Here is a 14,685-nt window from a genome sequence, read left to right on the forward strand (position 1 = left end):
TTCTTCTTGGGGCCTGATGGAGGTAGGGTGATGGTACCTGTGACTCCTGGACCAGATCATTGTCTTCCTACTTTCAGTGAGTGGCTTCGGGGTTGGAGGGCCCATTGCACGGACCCTGTAGCAGCATCTGAAGTGTTCGGAAGCCTGCAGATGGTGATGCTGGCAGTGGCGAGTCAGACACGAAAAGCAGCCCAGCATCTATTCTGGGGAGGACAAGTTGTTGTCCCCTCCTACGTGGAAGGAGTCTGGTGTAATTGGTTTCCCAGCAGCCGACCTCCTGGTCCCCGTGGGGCATGGTTCAGGGGCATGGTTGGTCACTGTTGCCAGCAAATAAGCCACTCAGCTGCAGCTGGAGCTAACTGGCACTTTAGCCATTGACTAATTCTGTTGCAGCCTCTTGGCCACTGTGACAGAGTTACAGGCTGCCCCCATTGTCAAGCAACAGGCTGACTGAGGTTAGAGGACAATTGACCTCTGTGGAGGGTCATGGGTCCATTTGGTTACCAAGTTTGTTCTACAAAGCACGCCCTCTGGTGGGCATTTTTGGTACTTCAAAGATTCCTTCACCTTCCCCAGCCCACCCCCAGCCCACCCCCAGCACCCCTATCCTGCAGCCATGCAAACCCCTGACCATTGGTTACATTATTATCCACCACCCAAGAGTCCATCTAACTTTTGATCACATGCCATCCCTCCTTTTAGGTCCCCTTCTCCATTGTTCTCCAGGCCCCTTGGATCCCCACGGGGCAGGTGCCAGTAGAGTCTGCAGAGCCAGCTGCAAACTGTCCTCTGAGTGCCCTGCAGACAACCTGCTATTTCATGCCTCGGAACCTCCGCCAGGCCCTTCCCACTTCCTACCTGGCTGCCTCGTGCTCACCTTTCAGGGCTCAGTCAGGCATCCCCTTCTTCAGAAGCCCTCATGCCCTTGGGGCCCACCCCCTCTAGGCCCCTTCTCTGAACGGAGTGGATGACATGATTTACCCGGGTGGACTCTTAGGCCTGTGCATGCAAGATCTAGCACACAGTGGTGCTCAGTGTTTGCTAAGGTGGACAGCAGTGGCTGACAGGGCAAGTCTCCTTTGTGGCTCTTTTTTTTTCCCTTCAGGCTTCAGAAATCATTCACTTCATTTATTCTAGGAACATTTACTAAGCACACAGTCATTTCACCGGGCACCAGGAATTCAGTGAGGAGTTAGAGAGAAACAGGCCTTGTGCCCTAGCACTTGTAGTCTACTGGGAAAGGTGGATACTTAGTAGAGTCCACAGGTAAAAATATTTCTGTGCTGTGCACTGTTTTAATCAGATACATGTGTTACTTGGATTCATACATTTTTAAGAAGGTAAATAAATATATGCTTAGAGACTGTGATAGTTGCATTGAAGAAAGTTCCAGGTTCTTTGAGATACTGTAAAAGGGGATCCCTGAGTGAAGAGGGAGCTTGACACTGAGACTGAAAAGCAAGGAGACCTGGGGGCCAGGGCTTGAAGGCCCTGGGGAGGATTGGCTCCTGGGAGGGAGGGGAAGGTGGCTAGGTGGCTAGGTGGCCGGAGCCTTCCAAGCAGGCGAGGCTGAGAGGTCTCGCAGGGCTGTGCGGCTCTCTTGATGCTGTGAGCAGCCACTGAATACCTTTAAGCAGGTTGCTATGCTTTTTTTTCTTTTTTTTTGGAGACAAAGTCTTGCTCTGTCACCCAGGCTGGAGTATGGTGGCATCATCATAGTTCACTATAACCTCGAACTCCTGGGCTCAAGCGATCCTCCTGCCTCAACCTTCCAAGTAGCTGGGACTACAGGCATGCACCACCACACCTGGCTAATTTTTTAATTTTTTCGCAGAAATGGGGGTCAGGGGGATCTCATTATATTTCCCAGGCTGATCTTGAACTCCTGGCCTCTAGCAGTCCTTCCATCTCAGCCTCCCAAAGTGTCTATGCATCTTCAGAAGCTCACTTTGGCTGCTGTAGAGAGTAGGTTGGTGGGCGTAAGAGTGGAAGCTGGGGCCCAGTTAGGAGTGGGCAGTCATCCAGGGAGAGGTGACATGTGCTAAGTGGTGGGAGCAGAGGGTGAGAAGAGCCTCATTCAAGATATCCAGGAGCTAGAACCACGAGCGATGGTTGGATGTGGGCCGGGAGAGGCCCCTGCCCAGGAAGGGTCTGAGGTCTCCGGCATGAGGAGCTTAGCTGGAATGGGTGAGGAGGAAGGGTGTGGGTGAGGAGGAGTGTAACCTTTGTTTTGGATGTGTGAAGGTGGAGTGCCTGGAGCCTGTGGAAACAGAGGCATCCACCTGGGCGGGACATGCGGGCTGGAGTGAGGAGGGGCCGTCCTGGTGGGAGAGGGATGCAGGCATTGCTCCAGCCCCAGCCAGTGGCTCCTTGCTGGCCTTGAAGAAATTAGGCTGCTAGTGGCCTGGAGAGCCCTTGGTACTTAAGGATGCAGCCACCAGTCACATAGCTCATGACACTAAAGGTTTTATGTCATGGAGCTGCCACCCAGGCACAGTTCTTGGCGCTGGTCAGCCCTTTTCCTGTCTCGGGGGACTGTCAGGGAGCTGGCCTTCCCTCCTCTTCCTCTGTCCTCCCGTCAGCTGCCCATGGTAAATTCACTAGCCTGGTAGCCAGAGCCTGGAGATGAGTGGTCAGGGAAGGTCCATGGCCTCCCTCAGGCTGATGCTAATGCTCATGGGGTCCGGGGTCGTGCCTCTCCCGGGACCCCGTGGCTGTCCATGCTAGAAATTCTTGTGCAAAATCCACACCCTGTTTGTTTTCCCCCTCTGCCAAAATGGAGCTCCTGTTTGGTTAATTTCTATTTTGTAGCTTATTTGGAGGCTGTTAAAACAGACCCTGGGGGACCCTCAGCAGTGATTGTTCCATATCTCATTATCTTTCCCAAACCTGATTATTAGCTCTGATTTTCTGATCGCTAGCTGCTGTTCGTGATGAGTTGTGTGCCATTAATGCCAGCTGGTTCCCTTAAACAGGACCCACCATGCCAGGGAAAACGAGCTGGCATTCAGAGCCACCAGCCACTTGGCTTTTTAATTTTAATGGGCTCCACCAAATGTTGCAGGCCAAAGGGCCCCTGAGGAACTAGAACAGACGGACTCCCAACCCCCGGTCTGCAGCCTACCCTGGGTTCCTTCCAGGCTGTGGCTGTTCTAGGCACTGGGGCAGTAAGGCCTGGGCTGGGGGCCTGATGGGGGGTGAGGGTAAGAGGCTACTTGCCTCCTCTGTGTCCGTGCCCTCTCTGCCACAAGGCCCATCACCGGTGTGTGGGCAGGGTGACCTCACTGACTCCTCATGAGCTCACAGCTACACACGTGCCCGGGTTCTCTCCCCACCTTGCTGGTTCCTGGCCCCTTCCTTGTGCTCACATATATTGGCCATGCTCTGAGAAACATACATTGCCTCATTAAATGTCACCCCATCCAGGCTGGGGAGACCCTAGTGGGCTTTAGGGAAGAGGAAGCCAGAGAGACCTGGGACCAGGACACTGTTTTTTCTCTTCTTTCTTCCTCCCCACCTTGGGCTCTTGCCTGCAGTTGGGGAGATAGGATGGGTGACCCACTCTGGACTGTGCCAGTCCTAGCCAGTGGGAAGAATGGCTGACCAGGGAGGAGAAGGCTTCACAGGGGCTGGGGAACAAGTCTGAGTGTTTGCTACAACTGATGGCCACTAGTCCTTCTTACCCTGCTACTGCATGCCAGCCCCGCCCACCTGTAAGAGGCTGCCACGGGGAGGGGTCCCAGCCTCCCTGCTCACTTCCTCGAATGGCTCCTGCTCCCCCTCCTCCAGCACTTCCTGCATCTTCCCGAATGAGCGTGTGGGGTTTTGAGCCCAGACCTCCTGACTTCCAGCTGCAGGGGGCAGGGATGGCTCAAGGGCCCTGTCTTTCCTGACAGGAGCCGCCTTCTCTATTCCACTCGTCTGGAAGCCCCCAAGCTGGCCTTTGCCAGAGAGGCTCTTGCTATGCAGATGTGCCATTAAATGGCATGCTGACCTGAAAGCATCGCTCCTTGAGATGGAAGACATTGGAAAGTGAGCAGCACAGCATTTAAGGGCAAAGCTTTGGAATTATCAGGCCCTGGGTTCAAATCCCAGCTTTACCTGCCTCAAAGCAGCTATCTGGCCTTGGGCAAAGTTACTTAACCTCTCTGAACCTGTCTGTTATCCATAAAAAGGGCCTCTCCAAAAGCCTTGCAGTAGCGATTTCATTAAGATAGTTCATGTGAACATGTGCTGAGTGGCCGGCACGGAGGAGGTGCTCACCGGCTTCTCCCGAGCCCCCTCCTCTTCATAACTAAAGCCGTCTGCCTCCTCCCACACTTTCCCTCACTGCGCTTCTTTTGGGGTTGGACGTGGGGGCCATTTCTGAGTCATCACTGCTGAGAGCTGGGGAGACCTGGGCTTGATGAGTTCTACCTGTGTGGCAGGGGCATTAGGGCCCAGTGTGGCTGGCAGCTCCCCATCCCCGCCCCACTGTACCACTGTGGCACTTCCAAGCTGCCACGAGTCTCCCTGCCTCCCAGCCTTCCCTCGAGCAAGCAGGGAGGACAAGGATTGGACTCTGAGTATCAGCCTGGGACGTGAAGACATGAGACCAGACACTGAGGTCCCCGGCCGTGTCTGCCAGGAAGCACTCTGGCTCTGCAGGGTGCTGGGCTGCCCTGGGCTGGTGGGCTGTCACTGCTTGTCTTCCTGGGTCTCACAGTTGCAACCTGGGCTGGGCCATTCCTGCTGTTCAGCGACTGCCGTGACTGCTGCAGACACCCAGCAGCGCTGGAGGCCTTCCCAAGGCTCTGCGTCTTCCCCAGCCACCCAGAAGGCTGAGACCTCTACACTCCCGACCCCGGGTCCGGCCACATGCATCTCGTCTTTTCTCTCTCCACGCCTGTGCCCATGCTGTTTCTCCACCAGAAACCTTTTCTTCTGCCTAGCCTAACCTCCAAGAACTCCGTCTCCCCACCTTCGCTGATCTCGGCATGCAGGCATTTGTTGGTTCCTGTGTTTCTTCCTCAATCACCAGGTTATTGAGCACGTGCTGTGTGCTGGTGTGCACAGCTCTAGTAGTAGACAAAGATGAAAAGGGCATGATTCCTCCATCCCAGCCAGTGACGTTGTTATTATATTGCTTTACTTATTGAGGCCTTTTATGTGCCAAGCTCATTCCCAACACTTTGCATACATTCTTATAATAGCCCTGGGATATTGTAGATACTACTATCCCTTTTTTACAGACAAGGAAACTGAGGCCAAGAAAGGTTAAATGACTTACCTCCCTAAGTCCCACTGCTAGTCATTAACACTGGAGGCAGAACTGAAAGAACAGGTGTGGGCCAAGTGGAGGAGGGAGGCACGCCAGGCCTGGGGACCAGCGCTGCAAAGGCCCCAGGGCTGGAAGGCTCATGTAGCGTCTGATGACCAGCAAACTGGACTCATGGGGTTAAATTTGGGGTATCGGGGGAGTGGGAGGTGAGGTTATGATGGCTGGGCAGCTGCAGGAGGGAGATTACACCTTCTCACGCAGGTCGTGGGAGGAGCCGGTGGTAGCAGGTGTGGGCAGTCCTGTGCTCTAGAAAGATGAGGGCAGCATGGGCGACGGATGGATGGAGTGAGGAGGCCCAGGCAGGGGCTGGGGTGGGCGCCTGGGGTCCTGGGCCTGGTGAGGGGAGTGAAGGCAGGCGCGGTTCCATCGTTCCTCTGTCCTGCTCTGAGCTACTCTGCTTGGCCCGCAGCCTGTGGGCAGGTGTGCGGGTCTCCTCCTGAGCCCTCATGGTCTCAGAAAGGTGGTGCTGAGAGGCCGGGGTGGGAATGAGGGTTCCTACATTTAATTTATGTGCGGAGTATGTGTGCTAGCCCCAACCACTGCACCGTTCCATCCCTTCCCCTCCGCTGAGTGTGTTTGTGCATGTGTGTATATGTGAGAGAGTGTGTATGTGTGTGTATGTGTGTGAGTGTGAATATGTGTGAGTGTGAATGTGTGAGTGTCCGTGGATGTGGGTGTGTGTGAGCATGAGTGTGTGAGTGTGTGTGTGTCCGATGCTGTACCCCCTCCCTCTGTCTCGTGGGCCTGGTACCTGGGAGGACTGGGCAGTGGTACTCTAGCCACATGGGAGCTCTGCACTATGAGGTGACGCCAGGGCTTTAGGGTGCCACTGCAGGGGAAAGCCATGCCCCTCTCTCTCTGCTCTCCCTCCAGTTCTGCCCCCTTCCTCCCACGAGCCACTGCAGCACTGTGCACATTTTCTGTTGTTTTTTTTTTTTCTTTTTCTTTCCAAGGTGGGCCTTAACGTCCTGGTTCAGAAAGCCAACAAGTTCACTCCAGCCACCCGCCTTCTCGTCCAGAGATTCGTGCCATTCCCTGCCGTAGGTAAGAGCTGCACAGTGCATAGACGTGCGTGTGCTGTGCACAGGTGTGGGGGACTGCAGGGCGCCCAGGGGGCTGGATGGTCCTTCCACATCTCTCCTGATGCCCAGGGGACACCGGCTAGGGGAACTGGAGTGAAACACATCGCTAGAGGTCAGGATCACGGGGCCTCACTGACCGCTCTGTGCCTGAGATTCTGCTTCAACACACAAATTCTTAACCTGGGGTCCCAGGCCCCTCAAGGGGCAGTAAATAGAATGCAGTGGACCCCATGAACTTGGTGAGGGAAGATATTTACACTAACCTCTAACTGCGGTTTAACATTTCTTTCCATTATGAATATAGGCAGCAAACCACAATAAGAAGCAAGACCTGTGACTTTGTCACCAATAGAAATCAAAGATATTTTTGTGTCACATTACAGTTGTTACAAAGATCTTAAAATATGCTTTATATTCAATATTAAGTCATATTTAATATGTCCACTAGATCTTTCTTTTTAATTCATTAGTTTAAAAGCATGTCTATTACTATATCACAATTTTAAAAATATTTTGATAACTTATTTCAATATAATCCCTTTGTGATGCTATGTATGTGGTTTTATATATTTAGAAACATTATTCTGAGAGGGGTACATAGGCCTAACCAGACTGCCAGAGGGGTTCCTGGCACAAAAGAAGGTTGGAAGCTTCTGCTAGTTTAGATTTCAAGCCTTTGGGTCTTGTGGCCCTCTGGATTTTAGAGGCCTCTCTTGTAAGGAGGTGATTGTGGGTGTACAAGTGTATGTAGGAAGGATGTCTCCTGCCTTCAGCTGAGTCTTTGCTGGACTTAGGGCTCATAATGGATGCCCTGGGCCTGGGTTATGAGGATGCCAAAAAGCCCAGTTTGGCTCTTATTTTATTTTGTTTTATTTTTTGAGGCAGGGTCTCACTCTGTTGCTCAAGTTAGAGTACGGTGGCATCAGCTTAGCTCACAGCAACCTCAAACTCCTGGGCTCAGGCGATCCTCCTGCCTTAGCCTCCTGAGTAGCTGGGACTACCGATGTGCACCATGCCCAGCAGTAATTTTTTAAAAAAATCAAAAAGAAATAAGCAACATTGAGAGCAGCACAAGGCAGTGCATAGTTAGTTGTCAAAAGAGAAGGATAAGCAAGTGCTTAAACCATAACACCAGTTTTCCCTCTGTGCCAGAGGACAAAGATGGGGGCGGTGCCAGCACAGGGCATGAGGGTCTGTGACCTCCCTGGTGCCAAGGTTCAGTCTGAAAAGCTAGAGTCAGACCCAGGCTCGTGGTCCTGGTTCTGTTCTTCCCCTCCAGGCTCAGCTTCCCCATCTGTAAAATGCAGGTGCCAGTACTCACCTCCCTACGGCCCAGGCCTGTGGGAGGAGCAAACGAGGCCACAGACCAGATTCCATTGATAGGAAAGGCCCCCATGAGAAGGTAGGAGATCGTTACTGGGCACCCCACCTCCTGGATGGCCCAGAGGCTAATGAACTCCCAGAACCAGCTACCCTGCCAAGCCACAGCCAACCCAGATAATTGCTATAGCAACTCCACACTTTTAATGAACTCTCAGCTATTTCTGTCCTGGGCCATTAATGGAATAACTCTTTAGATCTGACTTTGTAAGGGGCCTAATTGAGCAAACAGGCCGCCCAACTGGTATTCCTCACCTTTGGCCTGCAGGGTCAGAAGCAGCCCGACAAGGGGGCAGCGCCCAGCTGCACTGGACTGGATCTGGCTGGGATGTAATCTGCCCTCGGCCAAGCTTCAGAAAAGAGCTTCGCAGCCCTGCTCTGCTGGCTGTGTGACCTTGGAGTGGTCTTAATCTCCCTGGGACTCCTTCAGGAGGAGGGTCCCTGCTCTCTGTCTGAGATTTTCTGACATGTCTCTTTTTAGGCTCCAGCCTGATTCCCCTCCCACCTTCTCATTGCTCCCTCACACAGGTCCAGCCACTGCTGGGGGTCCTGGGATCCCGCATATCCCCAGCCCATTGCACAGGTTGCACTCAGCGTGGTTCGCAGCCCTGGCAGTCCTGCCTCGCCAGGATCCCGAGAGAAGCAGGCCCTTCCTGCTTCTTCCTCGGGCCCAGCTGCCCGAGCCCTGGCTGTGTGAAGTCCCGCCTGCCTTCCACCGCCAGCCCTGGTCTCTGCTCCCCACAGGCCTGTTCCGTCTCTCTGGCTCTGGTGTCCATCCAGTCCCACCAACAAATGGGCACTTGCCGATTCCCCTAGTCAGTACTGACACAGTCGTGAGATGAATAGGTAATGCCCCTCACCCACCAGGGGCTCAAAAACCCCCTGGTCCTTTCAGGCCACCACTCAGTCCCTGCAGTTGTCCCTCCTCCATCTTATCCCCAGGAACCAACCCCTGGCCAAGACAGAGCATCTCTAAGCCCCCTGGGTTCTGGCAGGGCCTAAGTCCTGCGAACGTTCACTCCTGCTTTCCAAGGCAGGCCAGGCCGGGCCAGGCTGGGCCACCCTTAAAGACTATTGAGAAGCTGGCTCAAGCCATACTTTAGCTGGTAGCAGGTCCTTTGCCCCTGAGGGCTGCTGGCATGATGGGAAGACAGGACTCGCCAAGCTGCGAGTGCACGTGGGAAGTGGTTGAGGCAAGTGGAGTGATCGTATTAAGCCCTGGTTGTTGGGATGTGTGTGCAGAGTGGAGCAGAAGGGGCTCTTCAGGGTGAGGGGGATCCCCAAGAGGGCTGTGTGCCCAGTGGTTGGGACCACGTCCTCACTCCCACCCTTGTGGGCAGGCCGGAACTCAAGCTCTGGGGAACAAGGAGGCTCCCAGGAGTCAGTCACTTCTTCCCATTGCTCTGCCCTGCTCCTCCTGGGGCTCCGGCCTGAAGTCTGGGAGGTTGGGGGAGACTTCTCTTCTCTGGGCCACACGTGCTGCCTCAGAAAGGCCTGAGACACCCAAGTAGAGGACACTTGGGCCGGCATCTAAGTCTCCTGCTCCCACCCTGCACTGCCCTCTGTCGCCGCATCGGGAAATGAGGCCTCTGACCAGACCCCCTTCAGCACCTTTCTGTTGGGACCTCCTTGACATCACTGTATGCCTCCCCAAGTTTGCAGAGCCCAGCACTCCCAGGGGTCTGCACAGCTGTGCTCGTGCCCCCAGCAGGGCTCTCTTCTCCCCTGTTCTCCACATTCTGTGCTGGGGGGTCGGAAGGCAGAGTGTGCTGTCCCCATTTCATAGACTCGCTGAAAGTTACACTGAGCTGGCCAAGCCCCAGGCCTCCCAGGCCCAGCCTGCTTGGAGGACCCCTCGCCAGCTGCAGCTGAGAAACTGAGGTATGTGGCCCAGAGGTGGCAGGGGCTACTCAAGGCCTCCACGTTCTCCCCTGGGTTTTCAGCCAGGGTTGTGTGTATGTGTGTGCGTGTGTGTGCACCGATGCATGTGCACGAGCAGGTGCGTACATGGGAAGCCCCAGGATGCTTGCTGCAGCCAAGGTGGTTTCAGGGCCGCGCTGTGCCCCTGGTCTAGAACAGCAATCATGTGGGAAATCTGTTTCTATTTATACATGGAGATGTTGGGAAAGACGGTGAGCCCAGGAGCATGTGTGCTGGCATCGGAATCGATTGGGGACTGGTAATTAATTTGCTTAGACCTTAATTAATTCTCTAGTTCTTTCTTATTTGTGGACTGTCACGCCTAATTGTGCTCAGGAGCTCGAGCTTCGAGCAGGCCCTCTGTTAATTGACGAATGGTCGCTGTGAGGTGGAAGTTAATGGTTTGGGAAGCTGGGCAAACAGTGTAATTAAAGGTCAATAGAGGAGGCATCGGAAAATACACACCCCCAGGTCCAGCCACCACACTCCCTGCGCGGAGTCCATTCCACGGGCTGCAGGCCCACAGCCTTCTTGAGAGGCCTTGCGAGAGGGGGTGCTGGGAGGAGTTTCCAACAGGTGGGAGGGCCCAGGCCAGGTCCTAGAGCGGACACTGGCCGGAGGAATAGGCACACATCACAGTGACGGGCGGGGCAGGGGCTTTAGTGAGGTGGAGACCCCAGGTGTCATCTCAGCAAGCACATCTATAAGGCTGGTACCACAGCACTGTGTAGGTGTGTGTAGGGGAGGGTCGGAAGCCCCAAAGGTCACCCCTGGCTGCCTGACTGCATCCACATGGAGCAGGGGACAGCCATGAGTGTCATGTGCTAGTGAAGACCCCATCTGGGCCCTAAGCCTCAGCCAGCTGACGCCTTCCACGGATAATAGCCTTCCTGCCTGCACCGGAAATGCGGCCCAGCAGCCCTTTGCTAGGAAATGACTTCTTCCTGTGCTGTCCCCCGCAGTCCCTTATGTTAAATGTCACAATGTATTTCATTGTCATGAAAAGATCCCTGAGCTCACCAGTGAGTGCATTGCTCAGGGTGTCTGGGCAGTCTTTGGGAGGGCTTCTTCCCACTCGCACCCAACATGCTGTACACCTACTCCTCCACGTCTGTGCCCCCTTCACCCCCAGGCCACACTGTCTTCATGTCATCGACCCCTCCTGTGCTGCACTACTCCCTCATGCTCAGTCCACCCTGCTTCCCTCATCCAGGAGATGGCTGTGGCAGTGCTGCCTGAGTCCTGAGAGCCTGCCCCCAGGGCAGAGCACTGCTGTCCAGGCCTCGTCCCCCATCAGTGGGAGGCAGCAGGGTGTGCCTGCAGCAGCTGGGCCCTGTGACATGTGCTCCCTCCATCTGGGGCAGTGGTGCTCCACATGACATCCATGGCCCTTCAGACGCCTCTGGATGCCATGAGTCCTGCCTGGACCTACTCCTGCTCGTGCCCTGCTGTACCTGCCTGCAGCTGTAGTGAATCTTGCGACCCTCCTCTTCTGCCTCTAGCTGGGCCCAGGCCTTTGCACGGGGCCCTGCTGCCTGAATGCCTGCTCTTCCCACTGCCTCAGCCTCTTTCCTGGCCGCCAGGTTTTTGTGACTCGACTTAGAAACCATCTCCTCTCGGAAGCCCTCGCTGGAGTCCCAGTCAGGGTTAGATGGCGGCTCTGTGTGTGTGCCTGTGTCTATTTGGGGACTGCCCATTTTGTTTCCAAGGCTGCCTCACCCATCAGACTGTGAGTGCCCCAGGACAGGGACTAGATCTCATTCATCACCCACCCCGCAGGACCCCACTGTGCCTGACACACAGTCAGTGTTCAGTGTGGGTTTGTTCAGTGATCAAAAAATGCTTTGGCACAAAAGGTTTGAGATCAGGCTCTTGCAGTGGAACTTCACCCTGATGACAAAGGTGACCAGATTCTGTGGCTACCTGGACGTTTATTTAGACATTTTCCATTTTTAAAAATCATTTTTGGGTGTTCTGTTTTCTTGTATAAGCTTTTACCATCACTGGGTCCGCTCTTTCAGCCACCAGGCCTAGGGTAGATGGGCGCACCACTTTCTGAGTCATCCTGGGCACATTATCCAACTTTCCCTGGCCCTGGTGCCCCATCTGTAAAATGGGGATACTAGTGTCACTAATTAGAGTTTTCATGAAGATTAAACATGACAATCTCCCAGGATATCGTAAGCACCTAGTGAGTGTTAGTCCTCTTCTAGCTCCACTAGCCTCCACCTGCCTCAAGAGAAGACACATTCCTGCCATTAGGGAACTTATTATTCGGGGGTAATGGGTGTTCAATGCCCAAAATAACACAAAAAGCAAAAGTTCCAGTGACAAGTACAATAAAGTTTTACAGAGGATGAAATTTGTTAGATACTATCTCTAAATCACTTTCTAACACCTCGAAGATTTTAGGAACCTAACATGAACAGCATTATTTAGAGAGAGGGCATTTGTTTTTAAAAAGGGAGATCATTAGACCATGTTATCAAAGGAATGTGTGGGCACCATGGTGTGGATTTTGAGGAGCCGTGGAAGGAAGGCTGGGCTGGGCGGGGTGCCAGCGCTGGTGGCAGCCTCGGAACTGGCATGGGCCCCTGGTGTGCGTCAGGCCCCAAGAGGATGTGGGCAGTGGGTCCGCGTCAGCCAGAGGGAAGTATCTAGTGGTGTGTCCCAGGGCTCTGTCTTCAGTCTCATCCCCTCCAGTTATTTTATGACTGCCTGGGATGGAGGAGGCCTGTGGCTCACGTTCAAGAAGCAGGGACACCGACCTGGCAGGGATTGTGAATTCATGGGCAAGAGTACCAGGATCTAAAAAGATCTGTCGAAGTGGGCTGATGAGATCTCACAAGGTTTGAGGTAAGGCTTGCTGTTCAAAAAATGTAGCTGTGCAAGTGTAAAGGTGCCAGGACCTGACTTGGCCGAGGTACTCAGGACAGAGACCTGGGGATTTTGTGGGCTGTGTGCTCAGAATGGGTCCGCAGCGTGGCATGTGCCTCTGATGACGTTCACTCATATTTCAACTGCATTACTAAAGATAGAATACCCAGAACAAAGGAGTCTGTTTAATTCTGGCTCCACACGTCAAGAGTAGCTCTGATAAGCGGGAGCCCAACAAGAGTGGCAGGATCTTCTGAAAGAAAGGAAAAAAATCCGAGTCTGTTATTGGAACGAGCTGCCTGACTCCTGTGTTTGGGGAAGTGTCTGATTAGTAGACAGGCCTGAAAAGCTATGGGGTCATTCACACATGACCAAGTCACCTGTTCCTGAGCAGCTTGCTCAGGATCTGGCAATAGTAGGTGCTCAGGAAATGCTGTTGAGGTTTTATAATTCCTAAAACCCGGAAGGCAGAGAAAGTAGGGCAGTATAAGGCAGCGGGGAGGGGGTTATGAGTGCAGGAGGGAGCGGGGGCCTGCTTGGGGAGGGCATGCTGAGGCCTTGAGGATTTGCTTAGGGTTTGAGCTTTATCTTATGGCTAATGGGGAACCACTGAAGAAGCTCAAACTAGGGAGCAGCTGTGATAAAAGGGAGCTTTTTAGAAGATGGATGTGCTAGCAGGAATCTTATATTAAGAGATTCCAAACTTCAGAGTCAACCTACACCTAGATTTACAAGCTGATTTTTCAATCCAGAAATTCCCAGTCCTGAGTTGGTAACACTTCAATATGGGTTGTGAAACTCTCCCCAAGTTCTCCAGCTATTTAAAAGAAAATCTGTGCCATTTAGCACCACCTCTCAGGTGGAATAAGGGTGATTATTGTGAAATCAAGCAAATATTAGGGTATACATCCTTATCTGATAATCATCACTCCTTTAAAGGCAGAGGGGCTTTATTCTGCTGTGATTTGAGTGTGGGAGTGTGTGCGTGTGGGTAAAGGTGGTGTGAGGTACATACATGTACGCTTTTAATGCATGGACTATCTCTGGCAGCCACCTGAGAACCTGGCTACAGTGGTTGCCTCTGGAATTCATTTTTGTGTATGGTATGAAATAGGGACCTCCTTGTTCTCTGTGCTATTTGGAAACCCAGATGCCCAATGTAGTTAAGAAAAAGTTCTCAAACATCATGGGCATTGGAAAAATGCAAAGTAAAATAAGAAATGAACCATTTCAGATGAACAAAAATGTTAAAAGAGGGTCAATACCAAATATCGAAGAGGTGTTGAAGAGGACATAGGGAAACAAAAATTCATACCCCGCAGGTAGGGTAAAAGCCTGTGTGCCCACCTGGCAATATCTAGTAAAGCTACAAATGTGCATTCAGATGGGGAGGGGGCGAAGCTAAGGATCAGAATTAGGAAGGAGACTTAATTTTTATAATTTACCCTTTTACACCATTTGAATCATTTACCATGTTGCCAACTAAACAGTGGAAGGAAGGGAGGCAGGAGAGAAGAGAAGAGAGAAGGGGAAGGGAGGCCGCATTACCTTCTCCTACTTGCAGTTGAGGAAGTGGAGTCTGGGAGTACTTTGTCCAACATCAATCTGGAGCCAGACTGGCAACTCGAGTCTTATGGTGCTTTGTTTGTTTTAATGAAAATGGCTCTATTTTTTTTCTGATAGTACGTAACTGTTGTAGAGCTAAATATCCTACTTCTCTCCCCAGAGACAAGTTTAGTCTATATCCCTCCAACTTGAAGTTAACATTTAAAAGTGTGTGAATTTCTGCCTATTTATTATATTGATATATAGTGTCAATATGCCTCTATAAATATAATTTAATACGAATGGGTTCATGTATTATACTAATCTGTAAACTGCTTTTTAACCTCACAATAAATTTTGGATATCTTTTCATGGTGGTCATAAGATTCTAATTTATCCTTTTTAATAGCCACAACAATTGGTTTTGTGGCTTTTTTTTAAATTATGAAATTTAATTTTGCAATTAACACAGAAAATTGAGGAAACAGAGAAATAAAATATTAGATACACTCAAAGCCCTCCATGCCCTCTACCTTTTTGATTCTGGTTTCTTTCTCTCCC

General features: G+C 52.3%; 1 protein-coding gene across 1 annotated transcript in view; it reads left to right on the plus strand.

Moving 5' to 3' along the window:
- The window catches only part of SFXN5 (sideroflexin 5), a 116,759-nt gene that overhangs the window by 69,270 nt on the left and 32,804 nt on the right, over window positions 1–14,685 (plus strand). Inside the window, exon 10 of the mRNA XM_012646494.1 lies at window positions 6,274–6,364. Coding sequence (XP_012501948.1) covers window positions 6,274–6,364 — 91 coding nt within the window. The remainder of the gene's footprint in view (window positions 1–6,273; window positions 6,365–14,685) is intronic.

The sequence above is a fragment of the Propithecus coquereli genome, unplaced genomic scaffold (genome assembly GCF_000956105.1).
Source record: "Propithecus coquereli isolate 6110/MARCELLA unplaced genomic scaffold, Pcoq_1.0 Scaffold243, whole genome shotgun sequence".
In the NCBI taxonomy this organism is placed as follows: Eukaryota; Metazoa; Chordata; class Mammalia; order Primates; family Indriidae; genus Propithecus; species Propithecus coquereli.